We start from the raw sequence: 25,229 nt of genomic DNA, 5'->3' as shown, positions 1-25,229 counted from the left end.
ACTCTTGCTTATAAATTCCTTTAGAACAAGTTTAGCTATTCATAACCAATTTTTAATATCTAGGAAGAGATATTTCCCCATTATTTTCCAATATAACATCTTTAATATGATTGTATCCATCCTTACAGTTTATCCTACTAAAAATAATCTAATTTTAGATTTTTGTCAACATTTCTATATGAGAGGCAGCAAACGCTTCTCTAGTAATATATTTTTCCTTTGTTGTTTAGATTAGATATGACTGATCAAAATCCCCTTATCAACAAAACCTCAAATAAGCCACTGCCCAGGTCGCACTACACATGGGAATATGAATACTATGAATATGCACCTGTTTCTTTTGAAGGATTAAAGGCTCATAAATGTAAGTATTTTATATCATTTGTATGTATATTTGTTGACAGGGCCGGCCCAAGGCAAAATGCCGCCTGGGGCGAATTTTAAAATGCCGCCCCCCTATCTACCCCCCCCTATTATCTACCCTTCCCCCCATTATCTACCCCCCCCCCTCATCTACCCTTCCTCTCCCTCCGTCCCTGCCGCCCCCCCCCCCTTGTACTTACCTTTCAGCAGTCCAGCGTCGAGTCTCCCTGTTCGGTCTCGGTGCCGGCTTGTAATGCTGAGCGCTGGAAATTAGGTAATCTTCCGGCACTCAGCATTACAAGCCGGCACCGAGATCGAACAGGGAGACTCGCCGCTGAGGAGAGAGGGGCGCCAAGCGGGTACTGGCAGCTTGGTAAGCGAAAACCTCTCTCTCTTTTGCTTAAAAAAATAAAAAAAAAAGGCTTGGGGTGGCCCTGTTTGTTTACTGTGGATAATAGGACTTGTGGTCTCATTTGCTGGAGGGACACTTATAACTATACTCAGTTTTTGACTAACAAGATATGAAATATCAGTGTTTAATAATATCACAGAGAGTGCTGGAGTGATGACACAATGCTGGCTTTATTTACAGATACACCTATTGTACTCTTTCGTACATCCATCACCCTTGCTATGACCCAATCTGAACATAAAATCTGAGTTGTGAAATGTGTTTCTAAAACTTACTCCAACACTGCCTAATCCTAAAATGTAAGAAAAAGTCGTTCGGGCATCATGAAGTATTCCTTACCCCTGAAAAGTTCTGATATAAAGAGCTCAAAGGCATAAAGGCATGTCTGGGAAGTGTCATATAGGCAGGTATAAGGCATATCTGGGGGGGGGGGCAGAGTGGCATATAGGGGTTTAAAGGCATATCAAGGAGGCAGTGTGGGATATAGGGGGGTTTAAGGCATATCTGGGGGACAGAGTGGCATAAAGAAGGTTAAAAGACATATCATTTTTGTTAATCATAGTTTTTATTAAATATGAAAAATAGTTTACATGTGAATTAATATTTACTAGTAAAACATTTTTTCCTACAGGATAGTCATATTCAGGCTTTTTCTTTTTTTCCTAAATTAATATTCAAACTTTGGGGGGGTTGTCGTATAATCCGGGTCATTTTATAATCAAGCAAATATGTTATTTGTTCATTCCTAGTGGGTCATCACTTAGTTGCCCCTTTCTAGAGTAAATCTACCGATTATCATTACCATTGAAAGGATCATACTCAATAGATTTCACTGCCTCACAAGGCAAAGCGTAATTAACCCCTTAGTGACAAAGCCCGTACATGTACGGGCTCAAAATGCATTGTTTTCAATGGGTTTAGGGACCGCCCATTGTCATTAAGGGGTTAATAAACCCAATATAATGTAGGGATGGCGGCTGGGTTAAAGATCTGGTAGAGAAACAGTCAGATAAAGGAATGTGTTCAGAATATATTCAGAAACTGTGAGCCAGGAGGGGAATATCTGTTGTATTCTGACCTTGATTGCAGTCAATAGCTGTACTTTATTTATACATTCAAGAAGAAACTCATACTTTTATTTGAATATGAAAATCCTTGGAGGCATCAGAACATAACTTTACACAGAGACATATTCCATACAGCTTTGAAAATGTGGACTATAAGAAAGCCACATTTAATATTTTTAAAAAAATGCACGCATCCTCTAACAAAGCAACATTTTATGGACTCCACGCTTTTTAGTAAATGTATTAGCTGTTGTGAATATTCGGAACATCTTAGCTTATTTGTTAAAACAACTGAAAAAATACCACATGGCAGCACTGGGATGGATTCATTTTTTGACAATAAATCCATGGTGAGATGTGGCTGCTTTGTTTAATATATCTATATTCAGCCATTCAACTTTTGTGTGTCAATCATTGTGTGCGTTCTTACACTCCTGCACTCTGGACTCCAAGATCCAGTAAGGGGTGAGATACGATGAGCCTGGCACTCCGTTAACAGACATATGATTTTTAGCAGTAAGACGACAGGAACACACAATACAGGGCAGTTCTCAAATATGCTAGATAACCAAAGTATGTGGACATTTACATAATTTAGGTGTTTCACCCATAGTTAATGGTTGTAAAAAAGCAAGCGCATGTCCTCTCCCTGGAGAAATATTGGCAGTAGAATGGGCCACACTGAATATCTTTGTGACTTTAAAATTGGAATGTTTGGCGTAAGTCAATTCATGAAATTTCTGTCCTGGTACACTTATTGTGGTGAATCTGAAGCGTTCAGGAGTAACAACAGCTAAGCCACAAAGTGGTAGACCAGGCACAGACCATGGCCACTGAGCGATGAAAACTTAATTTGTTTAATTTCTAAAAACAAAGCACTGTCTGTGTCTGATAGATGTGTAGAGATTGTGTTTAGAATGTTAAATAAATAAAAGAAAATTGATTGTTTCTCTTACTTTTTGTTTTGCTTCCAAGTTTAAAAATTGCTGATTCTCATATACTGTTAGAAGTTAAGATTCCTTTAAGGTTAACAGGGACAGCTCTGTTTGGAACATACACATTTAAAATTTCAGTAAAAATACACAATACATAATGCATAAATGCATAAACAATACATTTAAAATGTAAACCAAGATGCCAAACATAATTTTCTTATGAAAAATGTACAGGATACATTCTACACTCTTAAGTATGATTCATATACTTTTTAGTTGACGTATTACACTGTGTCATGATTTATTCATGTGTTGTTGTTCATCTGAGGTTGTATTTACCTATTTTTTATGCCTACTAAAGAACAGATAATTGTTATGTCCTTTTATGTAAAACCAAAGAATTCTTGTTCACATGACTGTACATTCTCTGCTTCCGTGACCCTGTCTCTGGGCTACTCTTCTGTCTTAGATCTACTTATTCTGCTGCCTTCTCTCTTCATCCGCTGCTCCAAAAAATCTTAATTGTTCATCTGCTTCATTATGGACAATGAGCATTCACAAAATGGTGGATCTTCGGGGCACGTCCTCTACCTCCCGATTGGAGGATCAGGGGAGAGGTTCTCCATTTTGGTCAAAGTAACCTCCCGTGAACTTCCGCAAAATGGCTTCTGAGCGCATCCTCTCCCCTGATTGGAGGATTGGTGGAGAGGGTTTGCCTTGAGGGTCCGCTGTTCTGCCTGTAGTAACTTCCAGGTGAACTTCAGCAAAACAAAAAGAGACTTCCCAACGAAACAAACGTAAACAAAGCAAAGAGCTCCAATGAACCAACAAAACTTAAACAAAAATTCAGAGCACTTTGGTTATTTTTGTTTGTTTCGTTGTGGTCTTACCATATTTTTGGATATTTGTGGGAATTGCTAAAATATGCAAATTTTGATAAAACTGCAATTCGCTCATATGCAAATGCACAAGTCAACTGGCTTGTTATATATAAAAATTTTTGCAAAATATTAGCTAAATTAGTAATTGAGTGTATAAAATCACCATATTTTTTCTCTTTTTTTTTTAATGCAGATTCAATAGTTATTGGATTCTGGGTCGGCCTTGCAGTCTTTGTCATTTTCATGTTTTTTGTTCTGACTTTGTTGACAAAGACAGGTGCTCCTCATCAAGAGTAAGTAATAAATATATAACAACATTATAAATGTAATGTTCAAAAACATAACTAACTTTGAAATATCCTATATCATTAATACTTGAATAATTCTTATTGATTTTGCTTTATTCTTTTTATTGATTATTAGACAAAACACACAGAAAGTTCTTATTTCCATTACGGACTAAGTCTGTGCCTATGCCCTATCTTTGAATCCGGCCACTCCAATTTACCCCATCAAACCATCCATTTTTTTTAAAATTAGACACCCCTTGGGTATCTGAAATGCTTTTATTTTAACTCTTTCCAAGATTGTTGGGAAGATACAGTGCTAATTTTAGAAAGCTGGGCTCCATTGACTTGCATGGTTGAATGCAGTACCTGTATTCAACCGTCAAGTGGAGCTAGAGTTCTCAAGAGGGTCTGGAGACCCTCTAGTGAACTTTCCCAATTTTGTTATTTTTTTTTTAAAGGACGCGCCGCCATCTTGCGAGTGGCAATGTCTCACGCAGCGGCAGTTGTGACAGAAAGTTCTTATTCCCATTACGGACTTACAAGGGTGAAAAGAGAAGACAGGTGTAAAAACAAGGGGGACCTGCCCACTCCATAGTGTTATAGCATTTGAACAAAACATTCTTTTTTTCTGTCTGGAGCACACTATATTAATCTCTTTCACACACCTTAACTAAGATGCCAATATCAGGCTACAGAACTACTACTGCACTCAAAATCAATATGCCTTCAACTATAATCATTCAGCCAAACACTAGAAGTTGGGTAATCAGTTAGTTGAATTTATATTTATTATTATTATTATTAATATTATTTGTCTTATTATTTTCTTAAATATTTATTATATGTGTTAGCATTACCTTCCCAGCTCTTAAGCTATCCCTTCTTGATTTATTCTCTTACTTATTGCTGTAATCATAAAGTCATAAAAAGAGTGGAGAGGCGGCTGCTGCTGATGCTGCATGCATGCTAGGGATCAAAACACCCATAATGCTCAGCTACAGAACAACCTTTTTTTTAAAAAGAGACAAATAGTGCTTCTTAACAAAAAATAATTACCATTATTAATTAATAATTATACAAAACTGGCTCTGTATTAATAAGGGGAATTCCAAAATAATGCCCCAGCGGGGACAAGTGTAAGTTACAACTAAAAACAAACCAATCCCGTTCCCGGGATCAAAAGTACCCTTATTATAACCCCACCCTAAAACATAACTTTTATTAATATGTTTGTTAAAAGGTATAACCAAAAAAAGATTTTTAAAAGCACTACTGTCACCAGTCCTACCATGAAAGGTATACATCACTGTAACATGAGGGCATATGCCCACAGTTGTATTACACTAATCGTTTAACTAATCATTACTAAAACCCATAAAGTTCTCTCCAGCACGCCCCTCAAAGAGAATGCGCTAAAAGTCCTGATGCGATGGCACTTACTTTCATCTTCAGTCTCCCATCACATGTTTTTGAGGATGTCTTCAAAAGACAAAAATGTGGACATACAGTTGTGTGAAAAATAAATTACACCCTTTTTTAATTCTATGGTTTACGTATCAGGACAATCATCTGTTCCTTAGGTATAAAGATAAGGTAAATACAACCTCAGATGAACAACACCACATGAATTATTCAACAAAAATTAAGCCAAAATGTAGAAGCGATGTGTGTAAAACTAAGCACATCTTATGCTTCAATAGCTTGTAGAACCACTTTTAGGAGCAATAACTTGAAGTAAACGTTTTCTGTATGACTTCTGTATTAGTCTCTCACATTGTTGTGGAGGAATTTTGGCCCACTCTTCTTTACAACATTGCTTTGATTCATTGAGGTTTGTGGGCATTTGTTTATACACAGATCTCTTAAGGTCCCGCCACAGCATTTTGATCGGGCTGAGGTCTGGACTTTGATTGGGCCATTGATTCCTTTCTTTTTCCGACATTCTGTTGGCAAGATTGTCTAAGGGACAAATAAGTCAATGGGGCCTGATGTGATATACCCCAAGCTATCAAAAGAGCTTGGTGGTGTACTAGCAAAACCGTTAACTGATTTATTTAATGAATCATTGGTAACGGGAGTAGCCTCAGGGGATTGGAAATTAGCGAATGTTGTGCCCATTCACAAAAAAATGCAGTAGGGATGAGTCGGGCAACTACAGGCCAGTAAGTCTTACATCTGTATTGGGGAAATTGTCTGCGAGAGTGGGTCGTGGGCATTTTGCACGCAGTTTTTGGTGTTCCTCCTTCCTAAGTGGCTGACGCAGCCAAAACCGGAGGAACTTCGCACTATGGGACGGCTGTGTCCATTCCGATAAACTAGGGTGCCACAGGACCTGTGGATCGAACATTGGGAGGCCAGCGGAATCCAAAATTTCCATAGATGATTCCAGGATGTTGATGTCCATGGCAGCCATGAAATATATTTGGTTGACTACCGGCAGATAGAAGCAAGGTTTTGGCCAAAGGAGAACATTGTGGGCTCCAAGTAAAGTCATTTGAAATGCATTTTTATATGCTCGGATGGCTTGTAGAAACTCTTTACTATGACTGTTTGTTCCACGTAAAAAGCCCATTCAGTGGTTCAGGTGGTTGTTGTGATTGCTCAAGTTTTACTTTGCCATTGCAGTAGCACATTCTAGGAGATTTTCCCTTCCACCTGGGAGTGTGGCAATGAATACACTTGACTGACATGGAACCAATAGCAAAACAGGAATCCGTTTCAAATGCAAAATACAGGTTGTAATGCAATGCCGGGTTTTCTTTATTTTTCCAAGGCAGTAGATTGCGTTCCTTTGCTTGAGACAGCCTTTCTTGTCCAGTGTTATTTCATACCACTGTCAATCTATACTGTTAGTACTTTCTCTCTTTTTTTGTGAGCCTTTTACTTCCTTCTTCTGTCTCCTGGTACCTGGCCCTCAAACTCATTTCACACATACATTTCACTCTTAAATTTCTTTCATCTTCAGTTTCTACCATCTGGCCTTTGCAATCCTATTACGCTTAGCTCTTCTGTCTCTGGCCTTAATTTTCTTTTTTCTTCCCTTATTTCAATAGACCTACAAACTCCATCCTTTCCACATCAGTTTTGCAAGTAACAGAAGTCACTGTTCGTGGTTCCCCTTTTAATCCTTTTTAGGCCTTCTAGTGACCTTTGTGAAAGGTTGCTCAATATTAGTATTTAATAGCTACCAAAAGATGCCCAGTTTTGGTTGTGTGCTGTAACTCCTTACAATCTGAACCCTCATGTCGTGGGGATCCACCGGGGGACGGAAGAGCCCGGGTAAGGGCCGTGCGGTCTAGTGAGACCACAGCGGCGGAGACGGATACCGTAGGCAAGTTGGTATCAGACATTTGTCAACTGTATCTGCAAAACATTCATACAGAGAAAATTGGTTTCTGATCACAAGATGGGGTCACCTGACGGCGCCAAACAGGGTCACTCAGAGGGCCGGGAGCAACGGCCGGAGGCCAGTCCCAAATATTTGGGGCTTCACCCCTAGGAGGAGCAGTGACTTGCACTTGCTCTCAGGCAGAGAATGAACTCCTGAAATTTGTTGGTGATTCTAGGTCACAATAATAAAATAGCACTAGAAAATGTATTGGCCAAACCCACTTTGTACGTGATTTATATTCATGGGTCTAGAGTTTATCTGAGGGGTCACCCTCGTGGGTAGAATAAAAAGAGGGGTTCCTCCTAGTCCTACATGAGTCAGCCACTAGAGAGATTAAATATGGAAACTCTTATGTCACCAGGGCCTTACGCTAGGCAAGCATAAGATTGTGTGGAAAAACGTAGCACCTACAACGGGAACCCATTCCCCCATGCATTGCAGTGCCCATTTGCTGGTAGAGGGTCTAAACCAGGGGTCTAAAACAGTTTAGGGGAAGGACAAAACCATAAAGGAACCAAATACAAACAGAAAAATGTGTAGCTATAATAAGCTATTAGGAAAAAATACAGTATAAGCTAATAACAAAATATATGCAAAAATCAAGTCTAGTCTAACATGTAAAGCACACTAATATGGAGGGTGCTCATCTGGAGGCTAGCAGCAAGGAAGAGGACGTTGGAAGTTCTGAGGAGTTATGGACACTACCCGTTTCTGATTGGTTGTCTATTTCTGTTAACCTTTTCTTTGCTGCTGGAGGTTTTATAGAAAAGAAGTTATGGAAATATGAAGCCTCCTGTCTTGCCATAAAATTATTCAAATATTCTATACTCTGCCCTTGGGTTTTTATGGCTCAGGTGCATTATCGTGCATTATCCACATAAAAAATCAGTTGCCACAGCTCTGACCATTTTTCCAGTTTACCAAATCAGTTGCCATTTGGCTTATTCCTCCAGGAACTTTAACCCAGTTGCATATCTTTGTGTCAGCAGCAGAAAAGACATACCTTACCATCAAAACCTTCTGCAATAACACCAATAAAAATATTAAAGAGAGTAGATCCAAGTACAGATCCCTGAGGTACTCCACTGGTAACAAGACATTGCTCTGGATATACTCTATTGGCTACAACCTTCTGTTGTCTGTCACTCAGCCACTGCCTAATCCATTCAACATTGGGATCTAACCTCAGAGATTGCAGTTTTTTTATATATAAATCTTCTGAGGGACAGAGTCAAAAGCCTTACTGAAATCTAGATATGCACCACCTTGAATTTTTAAGTCACGCAACCAAAAATCAATAAGATTAAATTTGCATGATCTTCCTGAAATAAACCCATGTTGTTCTTGATATTGAAACCCATGTGACTTTAGATGCCCAACAATCCTATCATTTAACATATTGTCCATTAATTTCCCCAGTACTGATGTAAGAATAACTGGCCTGTAGTTGCCCGACTCCTCCCTACTGCCTTTCTTGTGAATGGACACAACATTGATTAAATAAATCTGTTAACGGTTTTGCTAGTACACCCCAAGCTCTTTTCATCACTTGGGGTGTATCCCATCAGGCCCCATAGACTTATTTGTCTTTACCTTAGGCAGCTGAAGTTGGACCTCCTCAGGGGCGGGCTGGGCACTAAAGTGGTCGATGTGGCTGCACCACCGCCGGGGCTGTCTTTAATGCGGGGCAAAAGCCTGCAACAACCTTGACCGCAGGGGGTCACTTCCGCAGGGGCCCTGCATCTTACCTGTGCGTTTCCCCCACCGGTGTCCTAGTACTGAAGGGTTAATGCAGCTGGTTACCATGTGCCTCGGCAGGGCTGTTTCTCCTCCTTGCCAGATCCACCAGAACATGGAGTTCAGACACAGCCAGACAACAGCTAGAGAGAGGGTAAGGGAGCTGGAGTCAGACAAAGGGCTGGAGGGATAGGACAAGAGTCCAAAAAATGGTTAGAAGGAGCGGGTACAGAGAGGACTAGAAGAGCAGGGGGGCACAGAAGGAGGAGAGAAAGAGACTCAAACTAATTTTGTTTCCAGATGAAAATAATAAAAATAATTTTACAGACTTCAGACTATTATTTTTATTTACGATTATTCAAAATTAAGTGTAATTTTGCACTTTTGAATGTTATGTTCCATGATTAGCAAAAAATCCAATATGGTTATGAAATAGACACACAAAACTCAAAATGTTTTTAGTTTGAACAAGATTTGAAAGCTTTTGAAACTATACTATTTACTAAGCTTGGTTGACTGTTCATTTAAACTACATGTAAGTGTAAAAAAAAAACCCTGCAATATGTAGCTCAAGTAAAACATATTAAACATTTTGACTCATGCTTAACTCCTTAACGACCAATAATGGGCATGTCACGCAAAAATGGTCAGTTAACAACCAATGGCGTGCCTGGCAGATCATGGCTTTAAACAAGCTTAGAAAGCGATTTACAAACGGTGTTGCTACAATGCCTCCGCGGGGCGTCAATGTCCGCAATACACTGTATGTCGGCAGATGCCCATTTTAAAAGAGATTAGGAGGCGATTAACGATCGACGGTGTCGCTGAAATGCCTCGATGATAAAAAAAAACACAAAATAAATTACTGCCACAATATTTGGCAAAGGGTGGTAGTAGAATCAGTGCATGGAATGGGTTAATATACCAGAATTTGAAATACTTTGGGGTACCTAGTTTTTTAAAATATGTTTGGTTTGATGGGGTAAATTGCATTGGCCGGCTTCAAAGATACCCAAAGTAACACATGGGACAGAATTACTAGATTTGGAAAAAAATGGTTTTGAAAGAGCAAAAAAACATTTGGTATTTCTAAACTCAGGACAAATAGCAGAATCTATTTAGCAGGTTTCTTCATTAGTTTCTGGGATGAGTAAAAGATTGTTCAAATAAAAATGAGAACAAATATTTTTACATTATTCATCACATTTTTTTTAATATGAAATTAGAGGATATGATAAAAAATAGTATCTGAAGAAAGTCCTTCTTGTCCTGAAAAAAAACCCAATATATAACTTGTGTGCGTTCACTAAATGGGAGAAGAGAAAATTTACAGCTAAACACAAGCCCCTGCAAAAGTGTTATAACAGCCTTGGTCACGTAGGTTACAAAAAAATAAAAAACAGCCTGGCCCTTTAGAGGTTAAAGGGCCCTTAAGGGGTTAAAGTTGCTTAATTAAAATAAAAAAATACATATTTCACAATGTCACAATGAAACATTCTACCAAAAATTGAAATAATTGTGTTTTTTCTGCTAGTTTTAAATGACCAGACTAATGCTGGAAATGCTTTCTTTTTTTCTTTAGACATGTCGATATAACAAGAAAACAATTCCAAATGGACAGCTTTCCATCAGGCCTCAGAAGACCGTTAGAGGCAGACAGAATTTTTTCCTGCCAAGTAGAGGAATCTAGGTCACTTTTTCATTGTTATATAAATGAAGTTGATCAACAGGATAGGAAGAAATCCCCCAAAGGACTTGTGGATAGTGGCCTGCTTATACAGCAAACAGTTAGAAACTGTAAAGTTGAGGAAGGTATAACTGGTCTTGCAAAATTCAACATCCCAAACTTTGTCACCACAGACCAGAGTTCATCTTTAGGAGATGATGATCTTTTAATATATGACCCAACAATTGTATTACAAAATAAACCATCTTGCTCGGATAGTATAACGTCACAAATGGATAAATAAGGCAACAGGTTCTTTTTAAGCTAAATTGGGTATTGAAAACCAAAAGGAGGCTAATTTGTAAATAAATAAGCCAGCAGGTTCATTTTAGCTAGGCTCACTATTGCCCTCAAAAAGGTCCAGGCGTCAGTTTTACTGTATTTCCAGTTAGTTTTCCCCATATTTTCTATACATACATATAATGAATTACAAATCACTTTGGTCTGTTGTAAACAACTGCAATCATTTTGTTAAACACATCACATTTTCTAACAATTTTCAACATTAAAAATGCAAGTTTACATGTGTATTATAAATGTTTAGATTTTATAGTAAAAAATACTTTACAAAATGTTTCTAAGTATACATAAAAGGGAAAGACCTACATTTCACTCACTGGCGTTTCAACTTGCTTCAACCCTTTGTTATAAGGGGGCAACATTAGCAGGTTCCTCCAGCAAGGAGGTCTAAACTTGCCCAGTATAGTGCATAAGTATATGGGTGAGACAAACAAATCCTTGCTGAATTAACTACACATTATACTGGGCCAGCCAAGCTCTTCATGAAGCAGAGCCTTTCATAATGCCAAAAACTCAAAACCACAACTCTCCTGTTCATGCTACCTTTAGTGAACAGACCCCTCAATTTCTATCTGTAGAAATACTGTTGCTTAAATCGGTCTAAATACATAGGGTGTAATATATACCTTTCAAATACCCATTCCATTGGAATGCCTTAAAAATCTTACAAAACAAACAAAAACAAAAATGGACGCTGGTACTGTTAAAATAATTTATTATACACACAAAAATAAAGTGCAAACCAGGGCTACAGGTAAGATTTGGGTGAACATATCCATTCCCGGCTTCTGCTTTCATGTAGACTTCTCAAACAGCGCCTTCAGATGTTGAAATGGGAATAACAACTCCTTGTCTCTGAAGTACTCGCAAGACATCCAGTATTGCATCTAACTCCGACCTGAATTTATTAAGCTCTACGTTTTTATGATGTACAAGTTTTTTCCATTTCTCCACTTCCTTGTCTTGTTCCATGCTCACTGTATGTCTAGTTTGCATTATTATCTGCAAAATTCCAAAACAGAATAGTTACAATTCATAGATCAGGAAGCACTTAACCATCTTTAATGTCACAGCTGCATAGCGACATATGATAAATAATTTATCCCTATACACCTGCCACAGCAAACATATAACACATCACAACACATCACATCACACTACTGGTACAAGTAAGGTCCATGGTGGCCGTGGACCACAAGCTACTAGTTTGCATACCTTCTTAAAGATTTACTTTGACAAATACATTTTACACATCACTGACCAGCTGACACAGAGAGACACAGACACACACACAAAATGGACTATGTAAAGAGTCCAATAAAAGCTGAACAGAAGTGCTGCGGCCATGGTGGCAATATGTGGAGCTGCATATAAAGCACATAATGTTTCTGGTTTTGGCAAAAGTTTTTAAATCTGAGCAGCCCTGCGGGTCCCCTAACCAGACCCACATTCTGTAACTTACATATACTGTTTCACAGGTTGTATCATGTTGAACCTGATTGGGCTTTTTCAGCTGCTGCGCTTTTCAATGTTTCTTTTTTGACCAATTTTGACTATTCAGATTATAACTACGGACTTATGGTTCCTTTTTTGGACGCTACCTTATGTAAGTTCATAGGGTCATAATTCTATACTTAATGCGACATACCTCAAGCTTCACACCATTAATATCTTGACCATCCAAGCAATTACATGGTTAAACTGAATGAAGAGCAAATGCTCATTGGATGACATACCATTAATCCATGGCTACTCATAATGCATCACATATGTTTCCACGCACAAATAGCTCAAGGACATCAGCTGTGCAATGATAACAATGAAAGCACTCACAGCAATGTCACCACATAAGCACCTTGCAAATGTGCTAAGAGAACATATTCACACTGACAAAAAGCATCCTTCTAGATATAACTATACTTTTCTTCATGATGCAACAAAAACATTTACTGAGAAGCGAGGACCCAGGTGTATGGAAGAAATCTAGTTTTGTTTTATTTGTCTTGCTCAAATAATCAATCTGTTTTGCAAATCTGCAACCACAATTCCTTACATTATGTTTACATATGTAAAGTAATATGGGGCTGCATATAATTCTTCTCATTTTTTTCACCCAAAAATAGTGTAATTAGGAGCAGACAAAATATATATAAACTATATCACCTTCTGTAAATTAATTGGCAAAGTAGTTGGAAATATAGCTGGGTACTGCCTGGATGATATGCTGAATCTTAATTACATCACCACTGCTTGAAATTATAATCAGTGCCTAAGGAATCACTCTGCTCTGTTCTGCTGTAATGGCTAGCAAGGAGGGGGCATCTGCTCTGATGTGTATGATCTGGTTTTATAGAAACATGGGGTAGAACAACAAATAACAGTAGATAAGAACCATTTGGCATATCTGACCTTCAGTTTTTCCTGCTTTAAAGACTCAAACCACATGGAAAGTGTTAAAATATTGGCATTATAAATGCCCATATGGTGCCTAGTTTTTAAAAAAAATGTATGATTTGATGGGGTAAATTGAATTGGACGGCTTCAAAGATGTCCCAAATTTGGGACCTGGGCACAGAGTGACCAGATGTCCAAATGGCAAAAAATACACACCTCACAAAGGTGGGCTTTTACCTCCCAAATAACCCAACAAACCCATGCATGTGGGGTATCACTGTGCTACAGGGACATATACCAGAAGTGGTAAATTCATACCTGAAGTACGTGTGTGAAAAAAAAATACAAAAAATATTTACTACCATAATGTTTTTTAAAGGAGTTAATAGGAATTTAACCCCTTCAATCCCCTATGGACATACCGGGACGTCCATAAAACGCCCATTAAGAAACCCCTATGGACGTACCGGTACGTGCAGCCCTTCTTGCAGCATCAGGGACACATCCCTGCCGCTGCACGGGAGATCAGACTGTCGTTTGACAGCCTGGACTCCCCACTCACAGCAGAAGCCGGCATCGCCGGCTTTCTGCTGTCCGATCTGATGTAACAGCCCCTGGCATGAAAGCCGGAAAGCTGTTACATTTCAAACAGTTTCAAATGCCCGATCGCGCATTCCCTTCCCTTCACTGCTGATGTAACCCGGAAGTTCATCGGAGGACAGGATATCCCCTGCAGGGATGCAAATGAGAAAACCACAAATGGTGCAGTATTATCAAACAAATATTTAATAAAAGAGGATCAACTTACAAACAAGTTGGCATAACGATCATGTTATGCAAATGCATAGTTGAAAAGAAAAAAAAACAAAACTGTGCATTTGCATAACATGATCGTTATGGCAACTTGTTTGTAAGTTGATCCGCTTTTCTTATTAAATATTTGTTTGATAATACTGCACCATTTGTGGTTTTCTCATTTGCATTCCAGACCTCTCTATCAAGTTATTTTTGTGATTTTTTAATTTATTACACTATTGTGTTGTATATTTTTTCCCACATGTTCATGCGTCCCTCTTGTTGATATATTTATTAACTTTTACTATACAGTTTAAACTAAAGGGAATGATATTAAAAAAAATAAAATAAATCAGGCAAAAAAAAAACCACACAAAAATATACAACACATTTTTATTTACCTGCTGAAGTTCCTGTTCTCTTTGTGAATGTCTTAGTTCCATATGTTTAATTTTATTTTCCAGTTCCAAAAACTGTCTCATTTCAGGACTCTGGCATTCCTTTGCCGCTTTAAATTCCTCGAAGAGTCTTGCCATCTTTATAAAACAAAACCAAAGAACAAGCAAAAATCATACACATAATAAAGATAAACGGCTACTTATAAAAAGTCTACACACGCCTGTTAAAATGCCAGACTCTTGTGAGGTTAAAGAATGAGACAAAGATAAATCATGTCAGAACTTTTCCCACCTTTAATTTGACCTATAATGTGAACAATTCAATTTCAAAACTAACTGAAATCTTTGAGGGGGAAAATAAATAAATAAATAATTAAAACCTTACCATAACCTGGTTATGTGCACACCCTTAAACTAATTTGTTGTTGAAGCACCTTTTGCTTTTATTACAGCAATCAGTCTATTAGCATGGCACATCTTGACGTGGCAATATTTGCCCACTCTTCTTTGCAAAAGCGCTCCAAATCTGTCAGATTGCGAGGACATCGCTGGTGCACAGCCTTCTTCAGATCACCCCACATATGTTCAATGGGATTCAGGTCTGGGCTCTGGCTGGGCCATTCCAAAACATTAATCTTCTGGTGAAGCCATGCTTTTGTGGATTTGGATGTGTGATTTGGGTCATTGTCATGCTGAAAGGTGAACTTAGTCTTCAGCTTCCTTACGGACACCTGAAGGTTTTGTGCCAAAATTGGATGGTATTTGGAACTGTTCATAATTCCCTCCACCCTGACTAAGGCCCCGGTTCCAGCTGAAGAAAAACAGCCCCAAAGCATGATGCTGCCACCACCATGCTTCCCTGTGGGTATGAAGTTCTTTGGGTGATGTGCAGTGTTGTTTTTGCACCAAACATACTTTGGAATTATGGCCAAGAAGTTCAACCTTGGTTTCATCAGACCATAACACATTTTCCCACATGCTTTTGGGGGGCTGGATGTTTGTTTTTGCAAATTTCAGTCGGGCTTGGATATTTCTCTTTGTAAGAAAAGGCTTCTGTCTTGCCACCCTACCACATAGCCCATTCACATGAAGAATACTGGAGATTGTTGTCACATGTAGCACACAGCCAGTACTTGCCAGAAATTCCTGCAGTTCCTTTAATATTGTAGTAGGCCTCTTGTAAGCCTCCCTGACCAGTTTTCTTCTCTTCATTTCATCGATTTTGGAGGGACGTCCAGTTCTTGGTAATGTCTCTGTTGTGCCATATTGTCTCCACTTGATGATGACTGTCTTCACTGTGTTCCATGATATATATAATGCTTTGGAAATTCATTTGTACCCTTCCCCTGACTCATATCTTTCAACAATGGGGTCCCTCTGATGCGTTGGAAGCTCACTGTGGACCATGGCTTCTGTGGACCATGGCTTTGAGATGCAACCAAGCAAATGTCAGGTAAATCCTACTAGAACAGCTGAACTTTATTTGTGATTAATCAGAGTCACTTTAAATGATGGCAGGTGTGTAATGACTTCTATTTAACATGAGTTTGAATGTGATTTTTTAACACAGTTATAAGAGGGTGTGCATACTTATGCAACCAGGTTATTGTGAGTTGTTTTTCCCTCTCAAAGATTTCAGTTTGTTTTGGAATTGTTCACGTTATAGGTCACATAAAGGTGGAAAAAGTTCTGACAAGATTTATCTTTGTCTCATTCTTTAACATCACAAGAACCTGGCATTTTAACATGGGTGTGTAGACTTTTTATATCCACTGTAACAGTTTCCAGTGGCTTCACTATGGACATATACTTAGATGAAGGGCCTCACCGTTGACAACGTGCTTATAATGTTTGAGCACTGTTTCTGAAATGCTTTCTGTAACATGCAGATGAAGCCACTAAGTGTCCCTAAAATAACGCTAACCAGGGCAAGCAGAAATTTTACAGTTATTTCTAATAAATATTTATCAGATAACTGAATTTACAAATATCTTGCACAATATTCAATTCCCTTCATTCAGGGGACTAGCCTGTCTGACCTGGACACATTTATGCTCCAGTATACACTGAGCATTCCCATAAACTAACCTATGATGGCTCATTAATAAATAAAATAAAAATGAATGACAGAAATTTTAACAACCAACTGGAGTACATGTCAATCTGAATTATGATTAAAAGGACACTCCAGATATCTCCTTCTTGCCAAAGCAAATGCTCACTATTTTCATAGCTGGCCAGCTCCAGCTCATGCAAGAGCCTAACTAGAAAGCAATGAGAGCACTTTCCAGCCACTAACTGCAGAGATGCAAGTGCTTTTTTCCCCTACAAGTAAACAATGCATATTATTTATAAAGTACTGTAATATGCATTATTTATAGGTGGGGCTATATGGGAAACTAGAGTGTCCCTTTAAATTATAGTAGCGCAAGTATATAGACAATTGTATCTTTCTGACGCAATACCCCCATTATTTGTAACAATGTGTTTTTCGGCACATCAAGAACTGTACGGGTGAAAAGGTGATAACACCGTACAATGGACAATGACCATGACCATGACCTCGGCTAAAAATACAAAAACTTGTGTCACAAGAATATTTAATATCATAAGGTGTGTCAGGTACATGTTGCACTCACATATAGTATTATAGCAATAAAAACAGCAAACTAATTGGCATTGAGGTGCTGTTCCATTATCTTTTTAGCATATACACATGAAACTACATTACACTCATTCATTTATTCGTTTAGCATATACACATGAAACTACATTACACTCAAAATTCTGTATTTTCACTGCTACAGAATTGTAGGGTATTCTATGTCCTTGGTGTGTAAAAATTGTTATGGTCAGACAGTCTTGTATAGAACCCAAGACATCTTGTGTCATTATTTTCAGGAAGGTACCAAACATTTTGGGCTGTCTCATCTCCCCTACAAAAGTTAAAAAAACATGCACAGAAACCCAACATTACCATATTAGAAGCTGTTGGTTTACCTCTTTCTGTAGAGCTTCCTCTCGGATGCGATAAACAGACAGAACTTCTCTATCCTTTTGGAGCTCAGTCACTTGGGTTTGAAGGTGTTTTATTAAGACCTAAAGGGAATATTTGAAGTCTTTTGTTGGTAAATTAGACAGTTATCTGTAATCACAAATGAATACACCCAGACAGCCCCACATCTACTAGATTGTAGCCTCATTTTATTTCTCTTTGTTGTTGCTTGTTTATTGAAAATTATTGAGGTTATGTATCAAGCACATTTAAGAAATTTCACTCTGCCAAGAAAGTCTACTGCTTTGACGGGAAGAACTAGACCATGAGTCTTACTTGCGCAAGCTGTAATAAGGCTAATCAAAAATCAGAACAACAATTATATTAACTGCTATGGTGATTGCTTAGCTTCTATCACTTGACACAGAACTGGTCTTTACATACAGTAAGCCATAGAGTATCTGATGATATCTTACATCTATAAAAAGAGTTTTGACAAGGCCAATTTAATTTATTAAAAGGATAAACTGATCAAAAACACAGCAATTCACATCTAGGTACGTGGAACATTTTAAAATGGGTTGTGAAGGCCACAGTACCATAACTATGATATATAAGGACTGTTTTCTACTTATCAATATGAATAACCCCTCTACTCTTTACATATATTTCTATGGCCGTGAACTTACATTTTTTTTTTACCAGGCAGTATAGCAGTGCAGAAATTAATTTACAGTCTGAATGAAACAAAACACTGCAGCTTTGGCAGAGATGAACGTCTTTACCTCTTGTGTAGAAATGGTGTTACTAAGTTGCGCTGTCCTCGATGAGGAATGTTCCAATGCATGCTGGCATATGATCTTTTCCATCTCCCTCTGATGCGACCGTTTAAGTGTTGCTACTTTCTGATCTGCTTCTTCCTTTAACCTGGCATACAGCAAAATGATCAAAGCTCATAAGCGCAGTGAGAGTTAGCAATGGCTAAAGATGTGTAGGAAACAAAACACCAGAATGATGAATACAGTTGTGAACCACACATCCTACATTTTCAATGTTGAGAAAAAAATTTATACGGCTACCATATTCTTAACTACATGACCAACCAGTAGTTGACCCCACGGTGACTAATCTTAAGTCATTCTATGTACTTAAAGTTACTTAAATTGGTAGAATTAAGCGATTTACTTTGGGGGAGAGAACTGCAAGCTCAAGGGGCCTATACAAAAGTATTCTGTCCCTGCACAGAGAATTCAATATTTTCCCACAAAAATGTTTGATCTCCATAAAGTGATGGCCTGTCATTTTCACAATGTCAACTGCTATTTCAATGTTATTTCATACTTCATTTGTTGTTGGCTTTTGCAAAATCAATTTATAACTCAATTATATTCCACATTGGCATTATCTACATTTTTGCTTATATTAGATACCTTTCAGATCTATCAGGATTGATCAGTGAAGTACTGGCAGATGATCTGTATTAGGGCTGCAACTAACGATTATTTTAATAATCGATTAATCGGCCGATTATTTTTTCGATTAATCGATTAATCGGATAAAAAAAACAATATGCAAATTTTTCGTTTATTTAAAAGAATTTTGCATTGTGCCCCCACCCCTTTGCACTGTGCCCCCACCCTCACTCTGCCCTGCATCCCCACCCCCACTCTGCCCTGCACCCAGTCTCACAGCCTGCCCTGCACCCAGTCTCACAGCCTGCCCTGCATCCCCACTCTGCCCTGCACCCAGTCTCACACCCTGCCCTGCACCCAGTCTCACACCCTGCCCTGCCCTGCACCCAGTCTCACAGCCTGCCCTGCACCCAGTCTCACAGCCTGCCCTGCATCCCCACTCTGCTCTGCACCCAGTCTCACACCCTGCCCTGCCCCCCCACCCCCACTCTACTCTGCACCCAGTCTCACACCCTGCCCTGCATCCCAACCCCCACTCTGCTCTGCACCCAGTCTGCCACCCTGCCCTCCCACCCCCACTCTGACCTGCATCCAGTCTCCTGGCCCCACTCTGCCCTGCACTCACATCCTGCCCTGCATCCCCTGCCCCCCCACCCCCTGTGCCGCGGACCCCCCACCCCCTGTGCCGCGGACCCCCCACCCCCTGTGCCGCGGACCCCCCACTGTGCAGCGCACCCCCCCCCCACTGTGCAGCGCACCCCCCCCCACTGTGCAGCGCACCCCCCCCCACTGTGCAGCGCACCCCCCACTCACTGTGCAGCGCACCCCCCCACTCACTGTGCAGCGCACCCCCCCACTCACTCTGCCGCGCACCCACACACACACTCTGCCGCGCGCACACACGCACACACGCACACACGCACACGCACACGCACACACACACACACACACACTCTGCCGCGCACCCAGTCTCGCACATAAACATTCGCACAGACAATAGACATAAAGAGTACTTACCTCCGCTACGAACTTGTTCCACTTCCAACTTGATAGTAGACGCGCGTCACATCCGTCGTCACGTAGCTTGAAGAAGGCGGAGACTGCAGAGCGTGGAGCAGAAGCGGGGAACGCTGGCGGAGGTAAGTAAAAGGAGCCTAGTGCTCCAACGACGAATCGATCACTCGATTAATCGATAACGGAAATCGTTATCGATGATTTCCGTTATCGATTATTATCGATTTTATCGATTCGTTGTTTCAGCTCTAATCTGTATATTAGAATACTGGCAATATCTACAGTGGTTCCTAATTCTGAACTAATGTCACAGTATACCTACATCATACCTGTGTGAAGTGTATGGCAGCGTAAATGAAAACTCCGTTATTAGTATGGAGCATACAGAGACCACAAAGCCAGTTTATCCGATTGCACAAGCATAAATCCTACTACTTAGTGATGTACTATACAAAAAATGAAGTACAAGAAAAGAAACCTGTTACCACAGCTAACACAATTAGCATGTTTAGAAGGTTTTATGATATGCACAGCTGAGTAAAAGAGAAATGTGGCACATTTATAAATTAAAAAAAGTTCAGAAATACGTGTTCTGCAGCCTCTCCTCCATTCCTCCAATCGGGGGGAGAGGGTGTGTGCTGACACTCCGCCCCTTTGTAGTGGTTTGGGAGGCCTGGTTAACCCCTCGTAGTACATTTTGGGACAAAGGCTCTTTTAACATTTTTCAGTGTTGCTGTTTAGCTGTAATTTTGTGCACCCACACACATTATATATTGTTTTTTCAGGACAAACAGGGTTTTCTTGAGATACCATTATTTTTATGATATCATCTATTTTACTATACAAAAGAAACTGATAAAATATGGTGACTTTTGTTAAAAATGACTTTTTCTCACTTTTCTTTGAAAAAAATTTAACTCATCTGCAAAAACTAATAAAAAAAACCTTCTAAATAGATTCTACTATTTGTCCTGAGTTTAGAAATACTCAATGTTTTTATGTTTTTTTTGCTTTTTTTCTGCACGTTATAGGGCAATAAGTACAAGTAGCGTTTTCCTATTTCAAAACCATTTTTTCCCCCAAAGCTGGTCATTCTGCTCCATGTGCTATTTCTGGTATCTTTGAAGCCAACCAATGCAATTTACCCCATCAAACCATATATTTTTGAAAACGAGACACCCCAAAGTATTTCAAATGCTAGTATTTTAACCCTTCAACGTACTAATTCTACCACCAGCCTTTGTCAAACTTGTATTTTTTTCCACACACGTTGTACTTCAAACAACACCCCAGTATGGGTTGAGCAACATCTCCTAAACGCAGTGATACCCCACATGCATGGGTTTGTTGGGAGGCAAAAAGCCACCTTTGTGAGGTGTGCATTTTTTTGCCATTTGGACATCTCGTCAGTCTGTGCCCACGTCCCATATTTGGGACATATTTGAAGCCGGCCAATTCAATTTACCCCATCAAATCATACATTTTTTAAAACTAAGCACCCTACGGGCATTTATAATGCCAATAACTCTTTCCATGCGGGAATTTTTGTGACGATATAACGCGAATTGTAGGACTTGCAACATATACATATATATATGCCCTTTTTGGTGACAGTGGGTAATTATTTTTACATGTCACCATATTTTTTTTTTTTTTTTTTTACTAATCACACTGATTAGTGAGCTGGGTTCCATTGACCTTGCGTGGTTGAATGGAGTACCTGTCTGGATAGACCCTCTGGGAACTCATTTTTTTCTGTATCTTGTGAGTGGCGGCAATGTCATTTACATGATGGCGCTTGTGGTCGCTCTTCAGAGCAATCACAAGGCTATCGGGGTAGGGGGGTTGTGTTGCTACATGCCTCGATGTGGAGGCATGTCAGCAACACCGATTATGCTTAGGAAGCGATTGCCGATCGCTTCTTAAGCTGTTTTAGGAATTTAATTAATTTCCATTAATAAATCTGTTGTGTCATAACTGAACATTAACTACAAATAGATGTTATAATTCATGGTGGACATCCGCGCAATGCACGCAGACAACCTCTGCTGCTACCCGGGACTTCTCTGACTGAGCTCTGCAAGATCACGTCACGCCGGTGCTCTGTCATAGCTCGGGCGGAAGTGTCAGGTAGCAGCGGAGGTTCTCTGTGCGCATCGTGTAGACGTTCAAAGGCTGCCAGAGAGCAGGATCCAAGTCACCTACAGCTCTGCAGGGGATCCTCCTCTCTGGCAGCCGGGGAAGGTCCGCGTAATGTGCGTAGACAACCTCCGCTGCTGCTGGCCAATACTTCCGCTGGGGCTTCTATAGTGGAGCAACGGAAGGTCATGTCACGCCGGCGCTACATCATAGAAGCCCCGGCAGCATAAGAGGTTGTCTGCACGCATCGTGCAGACGTCCACCAGCTGCCAAAGAGGAGCATGTAGGTCCTCTGCATCTTAGACCTCTATTTGCATGTGCTCTGAAAAAACCCTTGTCTTATAATCAAGCAAATACGGTAGTTTACAATACACATTTGGAGGACACTGGAAAGACATTTTCTTATAATACGAGTTTAAATTCACAATAACATTTTTCCTTATATTTTACAATTGAAATCAAATGAAAAACACAATGTCATAAGGAACACCGTTATTACCTCTGCATGGTGTGTTCCACATGAGACAATGACTTTTGGAAACTGGTCTTCTGTTCCTTCACCTCTAAAGACAGTCTTTGTACTTCAGATTTTAGTCTGTCATTTTCTTGTTGGATGTCAGATATATGAGAATCAGCAAATGTTCCCGGATGATATAACTTCTCATCCATAGTTCCAGGAAACGTCTCTACCGTGCTACTCTTATTTAGGGGCACACTATGTATTTTGCCCTTATCCAGTTCTTTTTTATTTTTTATTTTATCTAAAGATAGCATAGTCATCCTTTCTTTCTGAAGTCTCTCTACAGTTTTTGAAAGCTCTTGAACCTCTAGACGTTTAGCAATCAGTTCATGGTTGAGTTTTGCCAGTCTGGCTGCAGCAGAGGCCTTGTCTAACTGACTGTTAAAAGAAGCACAATGTTCATTTGTCATTGCTTTGCTTTCTAAAACAGCATTTTTTTCCTTAAGAACATCTATTTCTTTTTGAAGGCCTGTTACTGTGGTTTGGTGAGCCTCTTTATAAATAGAAAGTTCCTGCTCAAGGGCTTTTAGTTTTGTTGTGTTGTTCAACTCCTTCAGAGGATCATTCTTGAGGCTTTGAGAGCGCAAGCCCTCCAGCTCATTTATCCGATTCTCATATTGAATCTAAACAGAAATTACAAAACATCTTACTATATCAGTACATTGGTTAACAGTGATACTTAAACAACCCATTAGCTAAATTAAGGTAAAATGGCTTTCCACCAAATTAGTTTAAGCCTTCCTTTAATGAGCTTTACATGACCAATATAATCCACTATCGAGATCACATAGAGTCCCTTTCACAGTGTCTTGCAAAAGCATGCAGACATTTTACCAATCCTCTCATATTACTAAATTCCAAATGGTATATTTAAATGTATTCTGTATATTCTGAAAAAATGGAACTCAAAATTAACCAATTGGGGGAAACATAGTGCATTCACATTGTATAATGACGTCCTATAAACTTGTTTCTTTCCATCTAAAATTGGTAGTTAGTTGTCAGAATAAATAGATTTACAGAATACTCTTATGTGCTTTATTATGTAACAACCACCACGGTTAACATTGCACCATCTCATTAATCTCTCTATGAAACACCTTATCATCATATAACCAGATCCTATATATTATCCCAGGCTACGCAAATGAGGCTTTTAAGAGAACAAGCAGGCTACCTTGATTTTTTGGAATTGCTGTTCCATGCTCCTCAAACTTTTCTTAGCTTCTTCATCTTTATTTTCAAGAGCAGCTTCTAACTTCTGGATTCTTTTCTCTAAGAATACAACTGTATTGCTTTTGCCATCTGTCTCAGTAGCAGATGCAGCTGCAGCTGCATATATCAGTGCAGGTATAGAGTTTGGGTGTCTTCGTTTAATAATTGCTTCCATTTCTTTAACCTATTCAACATACAACCTGGCATTAGAACAGCCCTGTGATTAAATCAAGGATGTCATTTTGTAAAGAATGTAATAAGAAGAGTAAGCAGGGTATTTGGAAACCATACTGTTTTGCTTTTTTGAAAGTATGACAACACTGGTCTTTTTAGCGGTGTATGCATTTGCAAAGACTTGGCGACTTAAAAAACAGTTGACAAAACCAGTAAGGCACAGTTTCAGCTTCACAGAGCAGTCCACAATGTTCTTTGCGCTGAACTCCGGTAGGGTCCTTTGTGCAGATGAAACATCTCTCGCAAAATTGGTGAGGGCTTATATAGGACATGTGCTATGTAACGTGAACTATATCCAGTAAACTGCTTCACCCTAAAGTGTTGGGGTATATAAATCTGTGCTGGCTATCCCCTTAGTAGGTTGTAGAAAGAATATAGTTCACCTATCACTGCAGTCACTGATCTATCGTATAAAGAAAACATATGCCACGTAAACCTAAAAGAATTAGGTCCTCAACTGAAATGTGTACAGAAAAACAGATTTTCATATTATAGGTGTGAGTAATCAATCACTGGTAACAAAAACATGTAGGCGAAACATAATGAAGGCTAGCATGCTATGGGAACGACCAAAATATGCAGTTAGGATCATCTACACTTAACACAGTTGTAAGTAGAGTGATCACATATACTAACCTATAACACATTCTGTAGGAAGGATTGCATACACATTTAAATAAATGGGGAAGAAAAGAGGACAAAAAGCATGTTCAGGCTATGAAATCATTATCAACAGGGCCAGCCCGACAATGGAGCCGAGTGGGACAACTGCTCCAGGCGGCACTTTTGAAGGGGCGGCACTTTGCCGCCCCAAGCCCTTTTTTTTTTTTAAAGCGAAAGAGAGAGAAAGGGGCGCCGAGTGGTTTTCGCTTACCAAGCTGTCAGTACCCGCTCGGCGTCCCTCTCTCTCTCTCCTCTGCGGTGAGTCTCCCTGTTCCGTCTCGGTGCCGGCTTGTAATGCTGAGTGCCGGAAGATTACCTCATTTCCGGCGCTCAGCATTACAAGCCGGC

At 39.5% G+C, this 25,229-nt stretch overlaps 2 protein-coding genes across 3 annotated transcripts in view; one reads left to right on the top strand and one right to left on the bottom strand.

Annotated features, from left to right (window-relative positions):
- The first annotated feature begins 237 nt into the window (after positions 1-237).
- Positions 238-11,161, top strand: MRAP2 (melanocortin 2 receptor accessory protein 2). The gene is made up of 3 exons (XM_053461347.1): positions 238-364; positions 3,852-3,951; positions 10,659-11,161. The coding sequence occupies exons 1-3, from the start codon at positions 238-240 to the stop codon at positions 11,044-11,046; spliced, it is 615 nt and encodes a 204-aa protein (XP_053317322.1). The 3' UTR covers positions 11,047-11,161.
- A 631-nt stretch (positions 11,162-11,792) lies between these two features.
- Positions 11,793-25,229, bottom strand: part of CEP162 (centrosomal protein 162) — a 55,576-nt gene continuing 42,139 nt past the window's right edge. For both annotated transcript variants that reach the window (XM_053461341.1, XM_053461344.1), the window contains exons 22-27: positions 23,947-24,168; positions 22,749-23,392; positions 18,470-18,611; positions 17,690-17,788; positions 14,693-14,827; positions 11,793-12,104 (exon numbers count right to left, since the gene is read on the bottom strand). In XM_053461341.1, coding sequence (XP_053317316.1) covers positions 11,910-12,104; positions 14,693-14,827; positions 17,690-17,788; positions 18,470-18,611; positions 22,749-23,392; positions 23,947-24,168 — 1,437 coding nt within the window. In that variant the 3' untranslated portion in view covers positions 11,793-11,909. The remainder of the gene's footprint in view (positions 12,105-14,692; positions 14,828-17,689; positions 17,789-18,469; positions 18,612-22,748; positions 23,393-23,946; positions 24,169-25,229) is intronic.

The sequence above is a fragment of the Spea bombifrons genome, chromosome 3 (genome assembly GCF_027358695.1).
Source record: "Spea bombifrons isolate aSpeBom1 chromosome 3, aSpeBom1.2.pri, whole genome shotgun sequence".
Classification (NCBI taxonomy): Eukaryota; Metazoa; Chordata; class Amphibia; order Anura; family Pelobatidae; genus Spea; species Spea bombifrons.
Note: the sequence above shows the minus strand (reverse complement) of the source record. Positions and strands in the feature narration are given on the sequence as shown.